The sequence below is a fragment of the Cydia splendana genome, chromosome 3 (genome assembly GCF_910591565.1).
Source record: "Cydia splendana chromosome 3, ilCydSple1.2, whole genome shotgun sequence".
Classification (NCBI taxonomy): domain Eukaryota; kingdom Metazoa; phylum Arthropoda; class Insecta; order Lepidoptera; family Tortricidae; genus Cydia; species Cydia splendana.
Window position 1 is genome coordinate 2,909,337 of NC_085962.1, and position 25,760 is coordinate 2,935,096.

General features: G+C 37.4%; 2 protein-coding genes and 1 long non-coding RNA gene across 5 annotated transcripts in view; 1 reads left to right on the plus strand and 2 right to left on the minus strand.

Annotated features, from left to right (window-relative positions):
• LOC134806470 (uncharacterized) overlaps positions 1-25,760 on the minus strand; it is a 484,735-nt gene that overhangs the window by 212,068 nt on the left and 246,907 nt on the right. The gene's annotated exons all lie outside the window — the stretch shown is intronic.
• Positions 1-25,760, plus strand: part of LOC134806454 (heparan-alpha-glucosaminide N-acetyltransferase) — a 62,972-nt gene that overhangs the window by 20,144 nt on the left and 17,068 nt on the right. Inside the window, 1 exon segment of the mRNA XM_063779736.1 lies at positions 2,529-2,644. Coding sequence (XP_063635806.1) covers positions 2,529-2,644 — 116 coding nt within the window.
• On the minus strand, positions 18,643-24,003 carry LOC134806349 (juvenile hormone esterase-like). Of its 3 annotated transcripts, none has more exons than XM_063779561.1 (3): positions 20,876-21,114; positions 19,560-20,791; positions 18,643-18,930 (listed from the first exon to the last, which is right to left on the minus strand). In XM_063779561.1, the coding sequence occupies exons 1-3, from the start codon at positions 21,056-21,058 to the stop codon at positions 18,735-18,737; spliced, it is 1,611 nt and encodes a 536-aa protein (XP_063635631.1). In that variant the 5' UTR covers positions 21,059-21,114; the 3' UTR covers positions 18,643-18,734. The 3 variants fall into 3 exon arrangements, with proteins under 3 accessions (XP_063635631.1, XP_063635630.1, XP_063635628.1); XM_063779560.1 differs by lacking the exon at positions 20,876-21,114 and adding an exon at positions 23,691-24,003 and having other exon boundaries at positions 18,659-18,930; XM_063779558.1 differs by lacking the exons at positions 18,643-18,930; positions 19,560-20,791; positions 20,876-21,114 and adding exons at positions 21,650-21,962; positions 22,372-23,600; positions 23,691-23,943.

Genomic DNA, 25,760 nt, shown 5'->3' on the forward strand with positions numbered 1-25,760 from the left:
TCCCCTAAGGTAGAAGTACTAGTGCTCGACGCTGTCTAAGTATTCGACATGGGCATTTTATATCAAAGTAATATAGGTTAAATTTGAACGGCGAAGATTTTTCTGTATTCAAATTTAATCCTTGTCACTTTGACATAAAGTGCCCATGTCGAATACTAGTGCAGCGTCGACCACTAGTACTTCTACCTTATATCATTATATGGTACTTATCTACTGGTACCGTAAAACCACACAATCTTCAAAATCTCCCAACTATGGCCTAAGTTAATTTTAGGCCATAGTTGGGAGATTAAATATCTTCATTCAATTTACTTTTATAAATAACAAATAACAGAGGTACTGCAGTACAAATACCGTTAAATGGGGTGAGTAGGGTCAAAACTGAAATTCAAACCTCGATAACCAGTCGATAACATTTTATTTTTACATATGAAAACTGAATGGTGTACATATACATAATAAGTGTTCCGGACGTTTGTATTTTAGTTTTTATTTTATTTTGGATAGTTCCATTTCATAACTTTGACGATAAAGACCCACACCCACCTCACCCCGTAGTGCCTCGTATTTGGGGTGAGAGGGGTTTTCATACAAAGGTGATTTTGGTAGATTGTTGGATCGATTTTTTTTTATTATGCGTATTACTATAGCTCCATTGTAAATTGGAATACATTATTTTTGTAGCAGTAGCCTTAAAATCCCTTCTCACCCCCCTCTCAAACATTCTCTCCCCATTCATAACCCACCTCTCCCCACGAAACCTACTCACCCCGTTTTATGGTACTAAACTAAATTAATAACTAGCCTAAATCTAAAATAGGCCCTTGAGACATTTACCAAGGATGCTGGCGGCATTTCCTCGCTGTATCGCAATACAAAGACGTTAATTGTGCGAGGTAGCCGCCAGCTCTTCGGTCATCATCGCAGTTACGTCAACCAGACGCTTCGCGATTTCTGCAAACAAACTTGTGCGCGCTGGGACCCCATGGACCTAGAGTTATTAGAGTGACTTTTGTTTAAATGTCGTTGTTGAAAAAACATTGGTATGTTACTTACTTAATTAGTTACGTATTGAACTTGTGGAGTCCCACAGTTGTGGTACTGGAGTTGGGTGGTGTAATGGTGTTAGGACTGTGCTAGTTGGACGACTCCAGATTTGATCACGACCCAAAATGGTAAAGGGACAGCGAAAGTGAAGGGTTGGCAAACACTAAAGCACTTAAATCGGTACATAAACCGGTTTATTAAGGAAGACATACTTAAATTCAATACTACATGGGTTTTAAGTACGCAATATGTTTACGCGAAAGTGAAAGCATTTGACAAAATTGGACATGCAGCTCAACCTTTCCGGCTCTGCGTAGGTATTAAACGTGATCTTTCGGTATGAAAATCTTGCGGTACAAATTGATTAGATCCGTGACGTAAGGGAACTATAGTTGGTCAAGCAGATCTTGTCAGTAGAAAAAGGCGGCAAATTTGAAAAATGTAGGCGCGAAGGGATATCGTCCCATAGAAAATTTGAATTTCGCGCCTTTTTCTACTGACAAGATTTGCTTGACCATCTATATATCTAATATTAAAAAATAATACACAAATCGACCTAGAGTTAGACCATGAAAAGTCTGCAAACGATTTTGATAGCATACGCAGTGTGTAATATTTTAAACGTCACACTTGTATGAAATTATGACGTATAGATTAACACTTAGGTACACTGCGTATGCTATCATAATCGCTGCAGACTTTTCTTGGCCTAACTCTATTCCCACAGTAAGCTTAAGTTCAATAAGATAGAGTAACTATCTAATTCTGCATATTATTTCATTCCGTGTTACGATCTTACGATATTATATCACGCATAGATCCATTGTAGTGCTTTACGAAAAAGCACGTGAATTTATTGCAGCATCGGCACCTGTTCTCACGACATACTTTCGACTTGTGAAAGAACCCTTGTGGAATTAAAATTAAAATTCTGATCGAGTAATACAGTTTATACGTATTGGTATTGGTACATGGTACAGTCACCTGCAGTAATATGTTACTTTTCGAAGTCGGGAAAAATATGTGACACGCTCTTATGACTCTACAAATAAGATCGTGTCAGATATTTTTGCGGCCATCGTTGTGTAACATACTATTGCATACTATTGTATTAAGAGCTCTAAACTGTTCATCGTTAACTATTAGTGTTGCTGATTGTACCTATGTGTGTGGTGTTTATTATACACTTAATACAGTATCTATCTGAACGAAAAGCAATTACTCAAACCCGTTAATGTTTAGGTCATACTGAGCAACTTTCACTATGGGACCAACCCCGAAAACGCGGAAAAAAATTGGATGTTTCATACATTTTGCTGGTCTGATGTTGAAATTTCCTATGGGAGAGTCAATTTTTTTCGCGATTTCGGTGTTGGTCCCATAGTAAAAGTTGCTTAGTATGACCAAAACATTAACGGGTTTGAGTAATTGCTTTTCGTTCAGATACAGGGTGTATGTACATGTTATGTTTAAATTTGCAGAGGTCTGGTGTGCCAGGCGAGGCCGGACCTTGGCCAGTTCGGGGTCTACCGCCTCAATGCGACAGACGAGGCCTGCAGCGTCAGGACCCTCAGGGAACCCGTCGACATTTATATGCGTGAGTATATCTAATAAGTATAATTTACATAATTGGATAAAGTATACTAATTTTGGCCCACTTCAATGATTGGCCCTAACTTCTACAACCATATTTTAAGCAGGGACCGTTACCGGTATAACTAAAAATCAAAATATCTCATACCTTTATATTTCTTTGATATTATAGAATAGTATTTAGGTAAGAATAATGATTGATCACATTGGCTAAATTAAGTGCATAAATAGGTATATATGTGTCGGGAATTGTGGGCGTATCATACTATCGGCAGCACATCAGAACCTTCAATCGTGGATGACGAGGGCCTTCAATGAAATACGATGTCCAACTCACAATCTTTACTGCACAAGACTCATTACAAATCACAGCACGCGTTACGTTTCTTATCTTAAGCAAACCAGTGGATTAGACCCAGGAGCCGCCACAGACGTCATCTTCTCCCGTTAGTTCTCATCGTGCTCCTTCTGAAGATTGATTGACAGCATAACTTCAATTATTCTGGACTTCAATTGTTTTAAGAGCGCACTCTATGACGTCTTGGCGGAACTGCGTCGAACGCCACTCAAGTGTACGTAACACCCTAGTTTGCTCTATTTGTCAAGGTTTGCATGACAAAACGCCTCTTGAAGGCGATAGATGGCACATTTCAGCCATTCTCCGACACGGCCAACCTGACATTGTACGGGTCCCTCCGTACGTTATCCCTCCCCCTTTATGATTTTCACTGGTAGAGTAGAGCGAAGATGAGATCTTCTTCTTCCAAAAGGGACTGTAGAGCGCAGATCATCTGCACCACCACGGCATCCTGACATTGTATGCATCACTGCATACATCTGCGGACAGAATACAACAATCTGAGGTATCTAAGCTCATTGCTCGGCCTACCTGACCAAAGTAAGTTCCTCCATAACTTTTGGATACTGACAGGCAACTCAACTCAACTCTTTCAATAACACGCACATAGATCATTGTTGTGAATGAACAAGTTCAGCATCAGTAGCATCACGATATTCAATCAGGCCATATTTCAACGGAAATGGGGCAGAGATACATTTCGAACAATTCATTAAGAGACTTAAAATGCAACAGCGTGAAAATAATATCACCATAATCCAAACAGCGTGAAAATAATATCACCATAAAGATACAATACAAACTAGCTTTTAAATGAACCTCGCCATAGAGATTCCCCTCAGTTGAAACACATCTTGTATTGAGTTCTCGAAAATAAATGGTTTTCCATATTTAACTGATTTTATGAACATTATCTGCGCACCTATTCTTTACTTAAACGTTTAGTATTCCCTAAAAGTTTAGTGTTCCCACTAATAGATTTTCTTATTTGATTTCATTGATACCTTGATCCAGATCTATTTGCCATTTTAATCATTACCTCAAAATGTTAGCTAGGATCACAGAAAACAGCGATGAAATTAGTTTATCCGTTTGAAAGATACTTGGCCGCACGCACACAATGGCCTCTCACCCAAGACGCGTGTATCATCTCCGTTATCTCATGGTTAAAATGTTTAGTAAGTTTGATTTAAACTAGTAGTTCGCCCCGAAACTGAGAACTCGCGGTTCGCCAAAAAGTTAGATCAATTTAATGAACCTACTACTTAGTCGGCAAAGGATCGAAAACCGCATGTGATTTATTGCAAGGTCTGCGGAGCCCATCACAACACCATAGAGATTAAAATAAACTGTATCTGTGGTAAGCCGTTATCTTTCTTGTCAAATGTCAAATACCTATATTATGTTTATTTTTATCTTGTTAATTATTTAAAAATGGTAAACTTAAAAACAATATTATAAAAGCCGAGCACTTTCATTTGATACAAAACTCGACCATACTTTCTTGCAAATAAGATGACCAGAAAAGCAAGACCCCTCACAAATAGCTTTCTAGCCTTTTAAGCTCTTCTGACTCAATAACACCTTGATCGAGCCTGCTCATAATTTAATGACTAAAATACAATGCCCTCAACTACACGTTTACCCAATTTCATTTAAATTAGAACAAATTTACTTAAGTTATTGTGTATCAAACTATCCTCTGATAGCTCAGCTTAAAAACATCGAAATGCCGGGACGTGCCCCTAGCCAGCCGTGTGTTCCAAGTTGAATGTAAGAACTTCACTTCGCTTCGCTCGCTCGTTCGATCACCCGCCTAAGTATAAAAAGATTGAGCCAGGTCAATTGATTTCAAACCAGCTTTCTACCATACCCTGAATATTTTGATTAAATTTTGGCACCATTAATTATTTGTGTATTCCTAAACACAATCATTAATTCCATAAACAAAAAGAAGCATATTGTAATTAATCGACACGTAATTTTAAGTTTCGGAATAGGACTACGACAGTTTACTTATTCGATTCTCATATTAAATAGTTTAAACACGTACCAAAATTGCGTTCAGTTCAGTTTAAACCGACTTCTCTATTTTATTCCTTCTGTACGGACAACACATTTACAAGACAGCTTGAGAAATTTTCAAAACTTGATATATTATCAGGTAAGTCCAGTATTATACTTTCTACGAAAACCAAATTGTATTTTTTTATAGCTTTCATAATTTTTATTAAGAAAAAGGCAAGAAAACTTGATCATTATGTGATATTTACACACTGACACGACTTGTCTTTAGCTGACAGACACAATACTTCAAAAACCAAATAGCTCTCAAAGAGGTTCAAAAAGGTTGAACATGCATGAAATTAATAAAGAAGTTCACAACTCGTTTTACAACGAACGATCTAGTGTAACAGGTATTAGTGGCAGAATTTCTATTCTAAATCAAACCGCTGTAGGTACTCAAATTTTGCTAACTTCTTTATCGATCAAACAGAAAATAAATGCGTTCGACTCTATTCGCTAAACATCGACAACTAGTTTCGTAAAAGATCATAAGGAACATTATAATTACTCTAAGGAGTACGAACAACTTTTTGTACTAGTTCCATAACGTGCGTAATAGCGTACGTAGTAACATACTTTAATAATTTTGGATAATAAGTGTAATAGACAAAGCGTTATTTTCCCTTTTTTTTAAGTCTCATTTTTGCTGCCTTCTACCGAAAAATACTAAAATAGCATGCCAAAACCGTTCTGTCATTTGCCTTCACATTTAAGGGGAACAATAATATGAGGAATTTTAAAATTTGTTTTAAATCACGTTGCGTGTGTTTTGTCCCTAATGGACGCACGCGCGCACAGCTTTTGAGTGTCGAGCGAAAAACTAAAATTGTGTCTATCTGCACATAATCATTGACACGTTTTTTTTTTCTTTGGCATACACACATAATTAATCATTAATACTTTCTTTTCACATACATCAACCAATGCCTACAAGTCAACACCAACTTCCAAATAACAGTGCCAACACCTTGGCTTTACAACAGCTTGGTTCCAACACACAGCTAGCCTCATCGCCCGGTCCGAAACCCCCATGAATTGCAGTTACGAATAGGACTGTGCCCTCCAGCACCCAGCCCTCAAACGCCCTCTGGACAACTCAGGTTCCGGTTGCGACCGCCAACTCAAGTGATGAACCTCTCAAATAAACTATCCTCAAAGAGGCATGAACTTCACGTTTCGTTTCTTACGACAATGTCATAAAACCAACGCGGAAAGTGGTATACCTACGTAGAGAAATCTAATCCCAAAATGTGTCCCTTTAAATAGGTAGTGTTTTAATAAATCAATGAATAATATCCTTCTCAAACTGCTTACTCAGCTATTATTATTCATGAAATATGACGACCGGTCTGGCCTAGTGGGTAGTGACCCTGCCTATGAAGCCGATGGTCCCGGGTTCGAATCCTGGTAAGGGCATTTATTTGTATGATGATACAGATATTTGTTCCTGAGTCATGGTTGTTTCTATGTATTTAAGTATTTATATATTATATATATCGTTGTCTGAGTACCCACAACACAAGCTTTCTTGAGCTTACCGTGGGACTTAGTCAATTTGTGTAAGAATGTCCCTATAATATTTATTTATTTATTTATTTATTTATTTATTTATTTATTTATTTATTTATTTATATGCAAAATTATCTTAACCCATTGAGTGATAAGTAAGTCAAATCAAGTGTCAAATCGAATCCAAAGTTAATCAATTAATTTTAAATTATTTTATCATTGTTCATCAAATTCAATTTGATAATCATAGTGGCCCTTTGACAGATAAACATCGCAAACAACATATCACTGAATCACAGAATTATTGAAAAATTAAATGTCGGGTCTAAATTTAAAATTGTTCTGTAGGTACTGTAAACTCTAAAATCTGACTGCAAAAATGACCACAAAAGGATTCCTTCGGCTTCGATGCGGTTAAAATAATCACCATTTAGGTTCTTCAAATAGGAACACACAATTTTCACTCATTACGTTTACGTTTCGTTTTGACTAGTTAATTTTGGATGTGAAGTCATTTTAAGTAATCAAAGGAATGCACAATTGCACATGATTAAAACTAAGTCAGAACTATCCGTCAACGGTCATGAACTTTACCACTAAGTTCTCGGTTTACTTTTCATATCAAAAATAATATCACGCACATACTTACCACCATCATAGGCACAAGCTAGCAAAATAGAAATCATACTTAAAGGTGAGAATTTTATATTCACAGTGTGATCGAATAATGGCATCAACCACTCGTGACGCTTCTCACGATAATATTATTTGGTCCACGACACTATTTGAAATAGTACGTCTCCACACAAAAAAATTAAGGTGCATTTTGCTAGAAGCTTTTCAAGTTGTGACGGTATTACATGCCATAGTGCTCAGAAAATCGTTAAACAGCCTTACATCGTCTTAACAGCAGATTACAAGTCCACGTACCAAAAGTTTTTTTACATACATTCTGATTCTGACCATTAAAGGCTAGAGTAGATATCTCGTAGGTAGGTATCTGTTCTCATATTTTCCTAACTAGAACCCATCACGCCGGCTTTGTGAGGTACACTCAACACAGTTACAAATCATAAAACAATGGACGCAACTCACGCGATTTCCAACTTCCAGCGACAGTCTGGCAACCAGTAAATATGCAGCTCCTCTCAGCTTCTGTAAACAAACTAAGGCACCCACGTTTCTGCAACCGCAGCTCCAACCCGTGCGAGACGGGAGATCTCGCAGCAACTATCTTCATTCTTCATGGTGCAAAGGACTGTAAACGTATTACTTAGAGTTACAACATTAACAACATTCACGAAAATTTCACACAACATAACATAAAAAGCAATGCAAAAACTGGATCACAATTTATAAAATATCAAATATGTCAACTGTCATTTCACTTCAAATATTTTCCATCACGATACTTCTTTATTTTCCACCAGCTTTTCATTTTCTAAGGCCTTTAAAACTCTTGAATTAAGGAATGCCAGGGATTTTCAAAATCAGGGTAGATTTTTGGGACCTTCAGTCCACCTTCATTTGGCAAATTTGAGCTTTCAAGAGGAATTCCGTAGCGAATTCCCTGCGTTCGGCCACACTTCTGATGTCGGGAATTGTGGGCGTATCATACTATCGGCAGCACATCAGAACCTTCAATCGTGGATGACGAGGGCCTTCAATGAAATACGATGTCCAACTCACAATCTTTACTGCACAAGACTCATTACAAATCACAGCACGCGTTACGTTTCTTATCTTAAGCAAACCAGTGGATTAGACCCAGGAGCCGCCACAGACGTCATCTTCTCCCGTTAGTTCTCATCGTGCTCCTTCTGAAGATTGATTGACAGCATAACTTCAATTGTTCTGGACTTCAATTGTTTTAAGAGCGCACTCTATGACGTCTTGGCGGAACTGCGTCGAACGCCACTCAAGTGTACGTAACACCCTAGTTTGCTCTATTTGTCAAGGTTTGCATGACAAAACGCCTCTTGAAGGCGATAGATGGCACATTTCAGCCATTCTCCGACATATGTATAAACAACCGAAATTTAATACCGGTTTATTTGTATGAAAAATATACCGGTATTGGGTCCCTGATTTCAAGGCAACTTTTCTAGAAAAATAGGGGCCAATTAAGTACTTATGGCCCTTAACCCTATTAAGCTTTCAAGACGGAAGTAGATTGATTTGCAAGCAAGCAAAATGCGTCGACTCGTCGAGGGAGGCGTGTTGAATTCGGAGCGTAGCGAGAGAATTAGTATCTTGAATGTGGAATCTTGAGCATATTGAGAGATTCAAGTGTCTGCTTAAGATTGAAATAATTATGATACCTGTGATACCATATGTAACCACTACTTTTGATTTCTCATGTACGATTTTTTTTAAGTGTGCAATAAATATGTCAGTCATAAGGTCAATATCATACAAATATTTGGCAGGTCGTAAAATTTCTTCATTATCACCTCGGCAAACTAAATTATTGTGCCGGTCAAGGTTTCGCACATTTATTTTCGTTTTTTGTTCATAATAAATAAGTTGAATAACTTGACCAGTGACTTGACCTTGAACTTAATACATTTATTAAATCGGTGTCAGTAGGTGGCAGTAGTACGTGGTTACGGTCTAGGTAAATTATTAAGGCCCCGAGGGTTCAGGTTCTTCTTTCACTCTCAGTGAGCTTATGCGTGAGCGAGATGACTGTGCGTGCCGGGATCGCGGATATCATGTTTTTAATTTTTTTTTAAGTTTTAGCAAAAAAAAGAGGAATCGATAAGTTCGATCACAAATAAAATTGGGCATTTTAGAAGCAATTCCTTTTAGCTTTTGTGCAAAAATTGTAAAAAAAAATTAAGGTGCCTTTTAGACCTATGTTCGTGATTTTTTTTTAATATACCTATACACTACATTGTAGATTGAACATTGTAGTGTATTTTAGAATTGTCTCGATGAGCATTAATTGTCTGTGGAAGATAAGTACAGTCAGTGATAAAGGCTTGTTACCAAAAATGTTTTTTTGCCAAAACCTGATTAAATCCTACTTATTAAAATGTAAAAGATTTGTTCAATAACAAAACTTATAAACTATTATTTAAATTAAGTATAAACTAAACAAATTAAAACTAATAAAATAAATAAATTAAAATTGATCAAGGTGTTGTTTACAATTGGAAAGAGGCCAAGTCTGAGATAAACAACATCGTAAGATATAAAATAAAGGAAGATCGTAAGGCACTTTACAAGATAATAAAGGGAGACACAAGGACAGTAAGACAGTTGTATGTCAAGGGTTTCCGATAAAATACATAGTTCGATTTATGAAAATTATGCAAGGTAGGACTTGTGAAATGAATAATCTTATATACCTTTAAGAGCCCATCAACGAGCAATTCTTGTATATACACGGAGGCCAAAAATAAGTGCATTCCCGTTGCAAGGGAGGTCTTGGGATTATACTGAGCAACTTTTACTATGGGACCAACCCCGAAATTGCGAATAGTGCTCTCAACAATTTATAATGGGGCCCACTGATTAACAGTTCGCCGGACGGTATCGGCCTGTCAGTTAGAACAAAATGTTGACAGTTCCGAACAACTGACAGGCCGATACCGTCCGGCGGACTGTTAATCAGTGGGCTCCTTAAGTACGATCATCATCCCTATTAGATACCGTTACTTAAGCCTCAGTAGGTACCTATTTGTGTAAACCATCACCAGTCAATTATTCGCTCGTGACACCGCATACATGCAATTTCAAGCAAGCGGACACAGTATAGAATAAGGACTGTAAATCGCTAACCGAAGTCACGCCCGTCCTTGTTGTATGTATAGCGCCTAATGGCTCCTCTACACGATGGGCCAGCGCCGGCCACTCCAAGGGACGCAGCTGCGGTAGAATGAGATAGCAATATCACTTGCTCCCTCTAACGCATAAATGCGTCCCTTGGAGTGGCCGGCGCTGGCCCATCGTGTTTTTTGTTTGAGTACATTGCAGCCTACCCACACACACACTGCAGAAACAGCGCTGCTGGGACCCATTTATAGATCAGGGAGCACAAGGATTCAATGTATTGAGCAGTCAATAAAGTACATATTAAGTACCAGTTGATATGTGACAGTTATGAAATTCGTCCCTTATATACGAAGCTAAGGCTATCAATCAAACAGTAGGTCTTAGATTTATATATAATACATAAGGATTAATCCATAATTGTCAAATATCAATTCTTCCCTTCTGTTGCGCCGACTGTTGCACCTACAGCTAAAACACTGTATTATACCTAATTAGCAATCGTATATGTATTATGTTAATTATGCCATCTATTTATTCTGACATGTTGAAATTAATGAAGTTACCTACAGTAGGACGTAGGGTTGCCAACCGTACTATATTATATAGTATTGTACTATATTTTGGCTCTCTGTACTATATACTTTTGGAAAAATATATAGTACGCTAAAATACTATATTTCCGATTAAACGTATATTACACTCATGTTTAGTATTTTATCTGAAAGTACTATATTTTTTTGGAATGCACTATATTTTTATTCCTTATTCTGGAAAATACTATATTCCACCAAAAAAAAGTTGGCAACCCTAGTAGGACGAGAGGTCATAGCGCCTTACAAAAATACAGCGCCCTACAAAAGTTATATGAAAATAAGGGTCGGTTGCACCAAACTGTTTGTCATCGTTAAAGAGTCCGCTACATTTTACTGTATGGAAAGTTTCATAGTAAACCGCCGCGGCGCGCCGGGTGACGTTGATCAGTCTGTCAAGTGCGGATGGTGCAACTGGCACTAAGACGTCGATAATGTCATCGCATTGTCACGGAAACGCACGTGCCGAGGAAATATGATGTGAAAGGATTGTTCCCTACATCTGTAGGTACATTACAACAATGATGAACACATTTTTGTATGGAATCTATCATAGCAGTCTTTATTGTTTATCTGTCCTTTATCAAAGTGAACGGCACATTAGCCTGACAGATGGCATGGCAAAATTACTTGCATTATAAGGACATTAAGGTTCATTATCGAGTCACGAGTGCGACTGCGGCAGGAATCATGCACGCATGCGCCTGTAGCGTTTAAGCAATATTCTTAATTTGATTCCAGTACCTTTATTAGTGGAAGGTGTACGCAATAAAATCGCAAATCGATCTACAGTTTAGCCGTTTGGCACGCGCATCGCCTCAAAAAGCCCTTTCATATGATATCACACGCGATAGGTAGATAGGTATATGAAAAAAAATGTTTTTTAGCCATACAAATAAAATTGAACTCAACAAGTGAAATATCACTCAACGCTCCCCTAATCCTAAGGGATTTTTTAAAGAACTGCGGATCAAAATTTTTGTGGCTGAGATACGCGTTATACTCGTGAACGGGTGCTGTTTGTGGAGACTGGTCTGTTTAAGCTAACACAAGCTATTATACTTAGTAACTTTATTTTTATTAATTAATTACAGTGAGACGCCTCATTCTGCTCTCGTATGTTTATTTTCTCTTAATGAATGTATTAATTATACAGGATATTGACTCTTGGAAACCCTATACATCTCTAAGGATAACTTGATAAACTATATAATCTTATAGTTCTGACACCTAGAGACATTTACACCTCTAAATATTATAGATTTTTTTTGTGTTTTGTATCTGTATTTTGTATGTAATTCGACATTAAGAGACCATATACATCTCTTAGTAATTGTAATACGTTAGATTGAATTGTTAGTTTTATTTTATAAAATTGTTGATGTTATTATTTTTGCTTGTATGTAAATTCAATGTTGACGTGTAAAAGTGCCCTTGTGGCCTATTTTCTGAATAAATGTTGATGTTTGATGTTTGATGTTTGTTTTTTCAGTATGCAAGTGTCAAATGGCTAAACGTGGGCTAAACTGTACCTACAGTGTACGAAACGATTTGCGGTTTTTGTTTCAAATTGGGCTCGTACGCTATACCTATATATGTACTTACCACTAGTTTTGACATTTTCATATTCGCTCACGTCTACTTAACTTAATTTTATACATCTCGCTTGCACTAATATGCCAGTACGAGCGAGATGCAAAAAAAGTAGGTGTCTTATGTATGTCTTAAGTATCACAAAAAATCTTTTCAATGTTTCTATGATTATTTTACTGAGCACTTTTTACATCCATTGTGACAGAAAAAAATCTCCTATACTTGTAAACATCAGAACATTGAATTTACGTTTGTATAACCTACGGGACAACGCTAGACAACCTTCGTGGAATTCTCCTGGGTATTCCGATTAACTCACACATGTTTCCATTGTTTTACTATTTCGTAAGTAATGTATGTCGAATATTTGCATACGATTAGGTACCTTAAAGGGAAGTGACGCTCTGAATACATTCTCATGGTTGATCTTTAAATAGAAAGTGAGATCGTTATGGAGTGATTCAGATTATGCCTATTAGGTAACCTACTCGTATGCAAGTAGCGTTTAATATATGTGACATCCCACGGATAAAGGTACCTTATGGCGATTGGCGCTTACGCTATTATTAAGGTCGCTCCAATATTATTGCGGCGCTATGCGACGTAAGCGCCAGCCGCTATAAGGTACCTTTTGCCGTGGAACGTCACATATCAAAGGTCGTTTATAAGAATAATATTGGTCGATTTTAGGGTTCCGTACCCACAGGGTAAATACGGACAATGGAGTTTTAAGCCGACCACTGACTAATAGTCCGCCGGACGATATCGGCCTGTCAGTTAGAACAAAAATTTGACAGTTCCGAACAACTGACCGGCCGATATCGTCCGGCGGACTGTTAGTCAGTGGCCGGCTTTAGTAATAGGGTCCCCTCTATTACTAAGACTCCACTGTCCATCCGTCTGTCTGTCACCAGGCTGTATCTCATGAACCGTGATAGCTAGACAGGTGAAATTTTCATAGATGATGTATTTCTGTTATAACAACAAATACTAAAAAGTACGGAACCCTCGGTGGGCCGTCCGACTCGCACTTGTCCGGTTTTTTTTTAGTTATTCAATTTAGCTATAGGACCTATAGACCTAGACCTTACCTATATTAGACCTATCTACCTGGAATAAATATGTGAACCGCCGGGCATAAAATACGCAAAAAAATAACCGATTTGCAAGACCGAAGTGATCCCATAAGTGTTCCGTGAACCAAGTTTTGTACGGAACACTAAAAACCTTGAAGAAACTGTTTGGTCCATCTTGCAGTTGGTTCAACTTGTACGTCTACCACCAGTTTTGACATTGACATAACGCTCACGTTTACGTAATTTACTTTCTGTACATCTCGCTTGCACTAATATGCGAGTACGAGCGAGATGCATAGAAAGTAAGTTACGTAGACGTGAGCGTATATGTCAATGTCAAAACTGATGGTAGACGTATTGCTAATATCGGTACGAAAAAAGAACACTAATTTTTTAAATAACTCCGTGTTATTACAAGATATTGTTGTTGTGTGCGTGATTCCAACTCTAGTGCAAACTATCTAGAGTCTGTTCGGAAAGAGAAGAGTCGTGTGGAATGTATTGGGCCCCATACATTCCACGACTCTTCTCTTTCCGCACAGACTCTAAGCAAGATTAGTCTCACAGTTCACGTAGATAGTCTAAGTCTAAACACTTTCGCTGGCATTAGTTCCGCCAGATTTTTCCCATTTCCACGACCTTTGGTGCGTGACAACTACACAGTTTATAAAGCCGCGAACACCACTGAGTATACAGAGTGGTAAAAATATCGCGCCTACCAGCACCTACCATAACTAGTTGGGATAGCTTTTGCTAAAATAATATATACTTATTTTAATTATTTAATGTTTAGTGTGTTATGTGAATTTGTAATTTATATTCTGGCAAACCCACTTTGTCAGTAGAAAAAGGTGCGAAATTCAAATATTGTATCGAAGACTGAAAATTCGCATCTACATTTTTTAAATTAACCCCCTTTTCCACTGACGGAAATGGCTTGCCAGACTTTATTAGATGTAAGTATTTTATACATGTATGTATGTAGGTACTTATTTTCTTTTATTTTTGGAGCAGCTCGTTTCAACTTCGTATTTTTATTGAATTAGCGGTACTTTATTACATTAATATTAATTTTAAACATCGTATAGGCTAGTAAAAATAGCCACAAATAAAAAAAAATCTAATGATTTTGTAAATGGAGATTTTCTTAGGGGTAGTCATAATCTCATAATACAACTCGAGTACGCGATTATTGCAAGAACGTTTGAACGCGCGGTCAAACATATTATTGAACTTGAAAAGGTGTCCTAATTGACGACCCCTTAGTAAGAAAAAAATAATGTTTTCTGACAGCAAATTGAGCTATCCCAACAATATAAGGTACTTTAAATAAAGGTCCTAACGTATTCTTCCACCCTGTATACCGCACTACCACAGATTATAAACCGAGTTATAATTTTATTTATTACTCAATGACATTGTCAATTACTGCGCTTTCTGCTGGCTTGTTTTTATTGCCAATTAAGTTACATGATTGGGCGAATTTTATGGTTATAGTGAATTTAACTTGTTTTATGTTAAGGCTACAGATACTTCAACATTGGACATGTCAACACTTTGCTGTTATATATGTATACATACTCCCGTAGACGACATTTCTAGCAAAAATGAGAGACTGACTAAATGAAAATAGCTATCAAGATAACTTGTACGTGATGCGCACGTCAAATCTGTAGAGAAATAAGTAACATTGTGTAGAAAATAATATATCTACCGCGAAATAATAGACCATCAACCACACTGGCAATCATTTAAAAACATTGAAAGCCTAAACCAGGAATATATGATCACGCGCCATGTTGCGGAATTTCACTGGAACTAACTTTTTCATTCAATTAATTAATTTTAATTTTTTTTTCATACTGAACTGTCACATGAGAATACTCGTAACAGCGCCCTCTTGACAATGATCATATATTACTGGTCAGGTTTTACAATAAAAGGATACCTACTTATGACGTCACAAAGGATTCAAGTTCCATTCTTGTGAGGTTAATTGACATTCAACTCAACTCTCAAGTAGGTACAGTCACATAAGAGGAAAATAAGACATTTTATTGTCCTTAATAATTCTATAGGTATAGTTAGTCATAATTTCATAGAAGTTTGATGTATAAATAACACTTAACACTTGCACTGCGTGTGCTATCAAAATCGTTGCAGACTTTTCTTGGTCTAACTCTACAACTATTTTCCATAGTTATTTTTAGGGTTCCGTACCTCAAAAGGAAAAAACGGAACCCTTATACTACGGACTCGTGCGTCTGTCTGTCTGTCTGTCCGTCTGTCACAGCCAATTTTCTCCTAAAGTACTGGACCAATTAAGTTGTGGACCAAGGTACATTTATGTAATTACGTGACCCAAAGACGGACATCTTACGTAAACAAATGAATTTTAAATTTGAACATGGCGGCCACTTTAGGGTACTTAAATGTGAAAATTTAAAAATAATGTTTTTTAAACTATATCGTGTTACATCAAATGAAAGAAAGAGCTCATTTTGAGAATCTCAAATATATATTTTTTGTAATTTTAAAATAAATAGTTTAGAAGTTATTTAAGAAAATAACCAAATAAATTACCATTCCCTCCTTTATCTCCGAAACTACTGGGTCTAAAATTAAAAAAAAAATATGCAAAATAGTTCTTTACCTATAGATGACAGGAAAATCTATTAGAAATTAGCAGTCAAGCGTGAGTCGGACTTATTACTTAGTTTTTGATCCGAACCCTACGGGTTTTTTAAAAATTTCAGGGCACCGGGTCGCGAATTTACAAAGCCTATACTGATAAGGTCCAGATGCGAACTGAACTGGATTAGCTTTTGTTTGGACAAAACTTGATCAAACCCTAATCCATTACAGTACAGAAATTTACTGAAATCGTATAGACTTTGTTGGCTAAATTAATATGGATATTGTTGCTACAAATGCTAGTTTGTTGCGATCTAAACTTGAATACTTAATATTTTAGTAATGACTCCGATTGTATTGTATTAATTACCGTTCGTGCTAATTACTTAAAAATGCCTAATATTTTTGTTTTCATTTAAGAACTATATCAGTTGAGATTCCTTATTGGGACATGTTTAATGTGAAATCGTAATACAATTATAAGTCGACTGTATTTTATAATACATTGGTACATAACGAAGTAGATGATTTATTTAAGGACCAAGATTTACTACGGTGTTCTGCCTTTTCTCCGAAGTTTTATTGTCCGAATTTCACTTGCCAGACAACTTTTCGCAGATGATTTACTTTGGCAACCAACATTCGCCAAATTTTCATCATGACAACGTTTTACTTTATAGAATTATTGTTATGTAGATTATTACTATGTGTACAACGTTTGGAGTACATTTCTTTGGTCAAATCATTCAACTTGCTAGATATTTATTAATACGATATCGTCTAGTCATTTGACAGAGTTCACTGAGTCAAGATAGGTTCGACGACGAGCGAAGCGAGGAAGAGCGTGTTAGGTGAACTACGACCAAACAGCGAACCGACTTTTTTTTTACATAGAACGACTTTTCTGGCAACAGTTCATTTTCCTGGGGGTTGCAGTTCTAACCTAACGTAAGCCACTTTTCTGGCAACAGTTTATTTTCTTGAGGGTCGCAGTTCTAACTTAACCTAACCCACATTTTTGGTAACAGTTCGTTTTCTTGGGGGTCGCAGTTCTAACCTAACCTAACCCACTTTTCCAGCAACATTTCGTTTTCTTGGAGGTTGCAGATCAAACTAACCTAAACTACTTTTTTGGCAATTTACATGAATACTAGGTAAAAAGTAATTTGGTAAAAAAATAATTGTTGAAATCAATATTCAGTGAACTTTAGTGTCATACAAATAATACTCGATGAATAATATTGAATAATGACGACGAGACTCCGCTCGACTAGGTATTGTGAGAGCATTAATGTTTGAATATATCGCGACAAAATCTAAATCATTTGAGTAAATGAGTATTATTAAAATTTAGATATCACATTCAAACGTGCCTGAACTTACTAAACTCGACTAGGTTTTGGCGTGAATAATATTTGAAAATATGTATGCAAAAAGCTAATCCATTTCAGTGACTACTTTTTACCGAAACGGTATAGATATTGTCAAGTAATATGCATAAACAAAAGCTCACCTATTAAAATCTGAGTCGTGACTGAAATAGTATAGCTTTTGTAAATTCGCCACCGGCGTCTCCACGGGCCGAGTGAAAAGATTATGAATTTATTAGAAAACAGTGTTAAATTGTCAGAATTAATGTCATATTTCTGTAAATAGAGAAGGACACGATTGGATGGAAAAGGCAAATAGAGACCTGTTGAGAAAAATGGAGGAGACCTTTACTCTGTAGAGGCCCTTAATAATAGTTACTGTTTGCATGCGAAATAAATTGACTTCTATTAATTAAATTATGTATTATGTAATATGTGATTATAATTGTAATGTTATTGAAATTTTATTAAGGAATAAACGAGCCTGAATAATTATTATTATTATAATGTCATATTTCTATCAAAAGATGACGTTTATGATGACACGACACGCAAAGTTAGCTCAGACCGACTCTATTCGCCTTAATGCTACAGCATTAATTTACTCAACAAGGTCGTAGGTACAGTCGCCATCAGATATATCGGAGCGGCCAAGGTGTTCATAATATCTGAACACGCGCCCTAACGCCTTGACAATAGAGGCGTGTGCAGATATTTGTGAGCGCCTTGGCCGTTCTGATATATCTGATGGCGACTGTACATTATAATAACAACTGCGAATTGCCAACGGAAGTCCAATTCTGTACACAAAATGGGCGATTGGGCACGGGCGGGTACTGTTAAATGAAAATGGGAGCGTTGCTTAAGATTTATTGAAAACATAATATACATTAAACATGACGTTAAGGTACTAAAAAAATTATATAATTAGTAAACAGTGTAGACTTTATACCCAGAAAGGCAGGCAGAAAAGTCGGTATCTTAACCAATTGCAGACATACACATCTAGATATCACAATACATACATTTTTTATTCAATTTGTTTATGACATACATAAACAAACATATCGTTAGGCAATATGGGCACCCGAGGCAATGTGAGAAAATTTATCTTCACTTAGTAGTCGCACTGACGAGCTAGGGTGCTATACTTCCCATAGACTGACTGGAATAGCTCCCAGAAAGCGTTCCTCTTCCTGAGGAACCTGTCCTGCATTTGAAGATCTGCTCCGATGCTAAGGTACGGTCTGGTGAATTCTGTAACCGGGGTCCACTTGATGGGGATCAAGTCAGTAGTCTCCGGGGTAGGATTTCTAAAAAGAAAGAGAAACATTTAAACGTTAAGATTAAGAAGAACATTTATATTGTGAGCAGAACATTTTGGTATCGTCTTGGGTCGTCCCATTCGTTTTTCGTCAAGTTCTTAAATTAGTCCTATTCTGCTTTCGTCACTCATTCTACATTCGTCACAATCGTCGGTGGCTTTCAATGTAGAATGAGTGACGAAAGCAGAATAGGACTAATTTAAGAACATGACGAAAAACTAATGGGACGACCCAAGACGATACCAACATTTTGAACCATGGAATAAACTGCCGAAACCTGTTGACGCAGAGACCAACTTCAAATTTAACATGTAAATATTCAAGGTGATTTTTCAGTTGGCGTAATATCGTACCTGTGAGATCCGAAAGGAAGATAACTTTTTACATACTTGACTGAATTTATACTTACTTAAACCTACTTGAATAGCAACAGATTCTTTTGTTGAGATAAAGAGCTAACGATAAGTCAATTTTCAAGACGCTAATGCGTCATGCATCTAAGGTATCTTGAATATCGTGATAATGATATCAAAGATGATTTGATGATAGCGATAGTCTAAATTTTAGTGTTTACGCAACATGTTACTCTCGTGACAAGAAGCTACAGATAAACTTACCCATATTTGATGAAGTTGGCCCACAGAGTAGTAATTCGATCAGTTACGATTTGGTCGGCCTCTGATTGTGCTTTATCGTCGAACAAATACTCGAGCTCAGCTGTGTGTGATGCTCCTTTTTCATCAGATTCCCCTGTATAGGTGAACACATACTCATAAACAGGATTGGCATTCTCTCTGATCAGATTTGTTATCGTGTCCTGAATAGGATGGTTAAATATAAAATCGGACAGAAAGTCTGCCGCTTCTGTTTTAACTTCTTCTGAAATAGCTGCATCTCCTATATAGAAGTGCCTGATTATTTCTGCAATCTCTTCTAATTGACCATTTTCCAAATTAAACTTTTCTTTTAGACTCGTATAAAAGAAGTCCTGATTGTAAAAATCATCGCCATGTAACTGTGTTACGTCATCAACCGAATATTCTTGATCGGTATTACCAATAAGAATGGGAGTATTTCTTATTTTTCTTTCATTAGAAAATGCGTAAGGCTCGCTATCGATGAAATTATCAACGCCGCTGAAAGATTTTTCTTTGCACGGTTTAAAGTCAATTTTCAAATCGGCGGATGCACCAGTGACTAAACTGTGGTGGGTTTGAGCTAGAAACTCCAATGCCTGCTGATTGTCGGTTGTATTCAAACCCAAGTAATTAGCCAGCTTCACCGCTACGTCCGAATCTCCAGTAACAAAGAAGGATGGACTAAGTGGGGTTCCACTCTCTGCTATAACTTTGTTGAATAACTTTTCCTTCGAAGAGTACAACTGTAGGAGTACTGAGGCGGAGCCCGCGCTTTGACCGGCCAATGTGACGTTGTAAGGGTTTCCACCAAACGCTGCGATATTTTTTCTGACCCACCGGAGCGCTGCATATTGGTCTTTCAGCCCCTGATTCCCAGGTACGGCAGGGTCATCAATACACATGAAACCATAAGGTCCTAGTCGGTAGTTAACTGTAACAACGACGATACCCTGTTTGACCAAGTTAGGTGCTTCATACCCTTTACCGCTTCCTCCGCTGAAAAGACCTCCATGAATCCAAACGAGAACTGGCAGAGGATTTAAGGTGCTTGCTTTACTCGGTGAATATATGTTTAATTGGAGGCAATCAGGAGATTCGTCCTCTGAATTTCCAGAGAATTTAATACCGCCATAATTGGTTTGAGGACATTTCCTTGAGTTATCATAGGCGTGAAATATTTCTTCCTCGAACTCTGGTGCCGCTTGTGAAGGCTAAAATAATAAAATCAATTATATTCAGACCTATCTTAACAACATTATTAATTAACTCATACTTAAGTTAAAAACTCAACTCACCCCAAACGGATCGTCTAAATCCACTTTTGCATATGGAATTCCTAAGAATTTTGAGTAGTCACCATCACTAGCTTTAATTCCTTTCACTAGACCCTGATCGATTAGCACTAATGGGTCTACCCTCTGTAATGCACCATGGACATTTACTAGGAACAAAATATTTAACCATATAAAGGCTTTCATTGTGCAAACCGTTCCAGTACCTTCCACACTTCAAATGCAACTGCTGGCAAATTCGGAGATAAAAACCTAATCTATACTTTTTGATCCATGACATCGGCATCTCAAAGGCTGCACATACTTAGATAGCAAGTAATCTTGATAAAAAGTACCTACATACTTATTTTGATAATGATAACACATACTTATTGTCAAGTGCACTGATCATACTAAACTTCTTCGGTAGTTTTGTAACTATGAAAATGACGGGATAAATTGTTGTCAGGTAGCAAAAAGTTGTTTATTCGGTGTAGAAATTATAATGATGTGATTGTGTAGTAGAGAAATAAGTTGCTAAGGTATAACCGGGCTGAGGCGTCCGGCACTTTAGTTTTCTATAGAAAGTATCACGTGATTACCGATCACCCGTCATAGAAAACGAAGCGTTCTAAGGGTCGGCCCGTACACGGATCGTTCTAGCATGAGTCATCCAGGTCATCCTTAAGTGCTCACTTCAGGCATGGCTTTCCTTACTTATTAATTATGAATTGTTTGGGAGTTATAGTTAAATAAGGAGTCATGATTACATTTTATTATAAATGAGTATTCGCAATGGTTAGTTTAAATTTTATTTTATAAATAAATGGGGTCTTTATCAATACATGTATGGTAAAGAAGGATGCTGCTATTATCTTTATAAAAGTTTCACATTTTTAGTTTTAATAACTTTAATTTAGATGCCACTTTACGAATAGTTCTCCTGGATTTCCCGTAGACTGATTGGAACAGGTCCCAAAAAGCCATCCTGTCCTTCAGGAACCTCTCCTCCATAAGGAGTTCAGCACCAATGTTTAGGTACGGCCTGGTGGTGGCCGTCACCGGTGACCATTTCAAGGGGATCAATTCAGAAGTCTCCGGAGTTGGGTTTCTGAAACATATAAAGATTTGGCATGTGATCTTTGTATTCCCACGCAGTGCTGTATTTTTATCCTTTTTCGAGTGACTGTCTATCTTAATCCAGGGGAAGAAAGTAAAAAAATTATTGACGTAATTGGGACAATGCTTCTGATATTTTTACAATATTTACTTTATATTGCCCTACGCCAACTTGAGCGGGTTTGCAGGTTAGCGAAAAATAGTAACAGCAACGCAGCAACGAATTTTACCCACGATGGTACAGTCGACTTCAAAGATATGTTTACACTTTTGCACCTTACTTCTTTGTAATAAGGCGAAAAACGTAAACATATCTTTGACGTCGACTGTACCTAATCCGTGGGCGTGTAGCCGCGCGAGTCGTCGAAGGCGTTAAATAAGTATATGAATTAAAGTCTTACCCGTATTTAATAAAGTTTGCCCACATCGTAGTTAGACGGTCAACCATTATGTGGCCAGTCTCTGATCGAGCTTTATCATCCGGCTGGGTCATATTAAATAAGTATTCCATTTCAGCCCCATGACCAGCTCTCCCTTCCCCAGATTCCACATAAGTGAAGACGTATGAATAAACTGGATTAGCATTATCTTTAAGCAAGTTAGTTATCGTGTCCTGAATAGGGTGGTTGAATACAAAATCAGACTCGAAATCTACTGCTTCGGGTTGGATTTCTTTTGAAATAGGTCTGTCACCTATGTAGTAATGCCTCATTATCTCTGCAATCTCTTTCAACTGATCTGTTTCAAGACTGAACTTTTCATCTAGCCTCGTGTAGAAAAAATCTTTTTCGAAATATTCATCGCCGTCGGCATTCATTTCCGTGTCAGTGTTGCCGATTAGAATGGGAGTATTTTTTATTTTCTGTTCATTTGAGAGAGCGTAAGAATCATCGTCGATAAAATTCTCCACGCCACTGAATGATCTTTCGTTGCACGGTCTAAACTCCATTCCCAAACTTTGGGCAGCACCAGTGACCAAACTATGGTGAGTTTTTGCCAAGAATTCCAAGGCTTTCTGATCGTCCGTCGTGTTCAGACCCAAATAATTGGCCAGCTTTATTGCTACATCCGGATCCCCTGGAGTAAACATATCCGGACTAAGAGGCGTTCCGCTCTGCGCTATAACTTTATCGAATAACTTTTCTTTTTTTGAAAATAATTGTAGCAGAATTGAGCCTGAACCAGCGCTTTGACCGGCTATAGTGACGTTGTAAGGATTTCCACCAAACGCAGCTATATTATCTCTGACCCATCTTAAAGCCGCGTATTGATCTTTAAGCCCCTGGTTTCCTGGTACAGCTGGGTGATCAAGGCACATGAAGCCATAAGGTCCTAGGCGGTAGTTGACTGTAACAATGACGATACCCTGTTCGACCAAGTTGGGTGCTTCATACTGGTTACCGGTACCTCCACTGAAACCACCCCCGTGAACCCAAACAAGAACTGGCAGAGGATTTCGAATGCTTGCTTTACTTGGTGAATAAATATTTAATCGGAGACAGTCAGGAGATTCGTCTTCTGAACTTGCAGAGGATTCCACACTGCCAAAACGAGAGGTTTGAGGACACTTCCTTGAATTATCATAGGCGAGAAATATTACTTCTTCAAACTTTGGAGCCGTTTGAGCAGGCTAAAATAATAAAGTTAATTAAGTACATGATACAAAGTAATACAAACCTTTCTTAACAACATTTTTAATTAAATTAAGAATACAACTCACCCCAAACGGATCATCTAAATCCACTTTTGCATATGGAATTCCTAAGAATTTTGAGTAGTCACCATCACTAGCTTTAATTCCTTTCACTAGACCCTGGTCGATTAGAACTAATGGGTCTACCCTCTGTAATGCACCATGGACATTTACTAGGAACAAAATATTCACCCATATAAAGGCCTTCATTGTGCAAAACGTCCAACTACCTTCCACACTCCAGGTGCAACTGCTGGCAAATTGAGAGATAACTATTTATCTAGACTTTTGATCCATGATATCGGCATCTCAAGGGCTGCGCAGGCTTCGATATCAAGTGATCTTGATAAAACATACAACGTAAATTTTCCAGCGTATAAGTATACTCTGAAAGAAACTCTGGGTTTTCCTGAGTACCTATACCTAAGTATACTCTGGAAAACCCATATTATCAGTACAAAAAGGCGGAAGAAACAGAAATGTCAAGGATAGAGACTCAATTTTCTTTTAGGACATAATATATACTATTTACCTAATTAACCAAAATGAAAAAGATGGTACAATGATAAAAAAATATAGTTTTAGAGAAAAGCCATATTTCATGATTTTATTTTTTTTCGGCTGAACCACTGCGAATTTCTCAACAAAACTTGGCACTAAGTAACTATAGAAAAAAAAGACGCAGCTCTTAATCATAGAAGGGCATATTTTTAGGGTTCCGTACCACAAAAGGAAAAAAAAACGGAACCCTTATATAGGATCACTCGTGCGTCTGTCCGTCTGTCACAGCCTATTTTCTCCGAAACTACTGGACCAATTAAGTGGAAATTTGATACACACATGTAAATTTGTGACCCAAAGATGGACATTTAACGTAAACAAATGAATTTTAAACATGCCAGTTTTAGGGGGTAAATGAGAAAATTAAAAAATAACGTTTTTTAAACTGTATCGTGTGACATAAGTAGGTATCAAATGAAAGAGCTCATTATAAAAATTTCAGATATGTTTTTTTTATAATTTTAGGATAAACAGTTTAGAAAATAGGCAAAAAAAATCCTTTATCTCCGAAATTACAGGGTCTAAAATAAAATAAAAATACACAAAATAGTTCTTTACCTATAGATGACAGGAAAATCTATTAGAAATTAGCAGTCAAGCGTGAGTCGGACTTATTACTTAGTTTTTGATCCGACCCCTACGGGTTTTTTCAAAGACATTTCTTTTTAAAAATTGTGTAATGTCAAGTCAAGAACCCTTGGAACGCGACCCCGACTCGCATTTGGCCGATTTTTCTTCCCTTATCCTGCTACGGCCTTTGCGCTCTTTTTCTTCTGACGAAAATGGATTGCCAAACTATATTTTGCCACCACATGCTTATTGTTATGTTATTATGTACACTGACAATACTTTTTCGGAAGTTTTTAACTGACTTCTAAATCTCAAAAGGAGGAGGTTATCAACTCGACTGTATTTTTTTAAAGATGACGGGTGGCGGCCATTTTTGTATCCCGGCCTCCCCGACTAGACGCACAATTCTTATTGCTTCCCATTAATTACTCAAGGAACATAATTAAATTTGTTAAATATGTTATGGATGAAGCACATAGCCAGGCGTGGCTCACTCCGCGATTTCGTCGCTTTGCTACAGGTAGCTAAAAGTACATCCGTTCCACACCAATTTTGGTGGCTAGCCATAAGCAGCGCGTGGCGCTATCGCCACCTAGCGGCCATATCTGTTCTGATCGTAACAGACGCGTTTTGTTACAGAGTGAGTCTTCTGTACCTAGTACTATTATTTATTCTGTGACACAGCTTCATAAAAAAAACCGGGCAAGTGCGAGTCGGACTCGCGCACGAAGAGTTCCGTACCATAATGCAAAAAAAAACGAAAAAAAAAACAGTAAAGAAACGGTCACCCATCCATGTACTGACCACTCCCGACGTTGCTTAACTTTGGTCAAAAATCACGTTTGTTGTATGGGAGCCCCATTTAAATCTTTATTTTATTCTGTTTTTAGTATTTGTTGTTATAGCGGCAACAGAAATACATCATCTGTGAAAATTTCAACTGTCTAGCTATCACGGTTCGTGAGA

What these genes read in the sequence shown, in the direction of transcription:
- LOC134806349 (XM_063779558.1), bottom strand. Translation starts at nt 23,873, where the DNA reads ATGAAGGCCTTTATATGGGTGAATATTTTGTTCCTAGTAAATGTCCAT. An exon ending in ATTTAGATGATCCGTTTGGG is followed by an intron (nt 23,601 to 23,690) that starts GTGAGTTGTATT and finishes TTATTATTTTAG; the next exon opens with CCTGCTCAAACGGCTCCAAA. An exon ending in GCAAACTTTATTAAATACGG is followed by an intron (nt 21,963 to 22,371) that starts GTAAGACTTTAA and finishes TATATGTTTCAG; the next exon opens with AAACCCAACTCCGGAGACTT.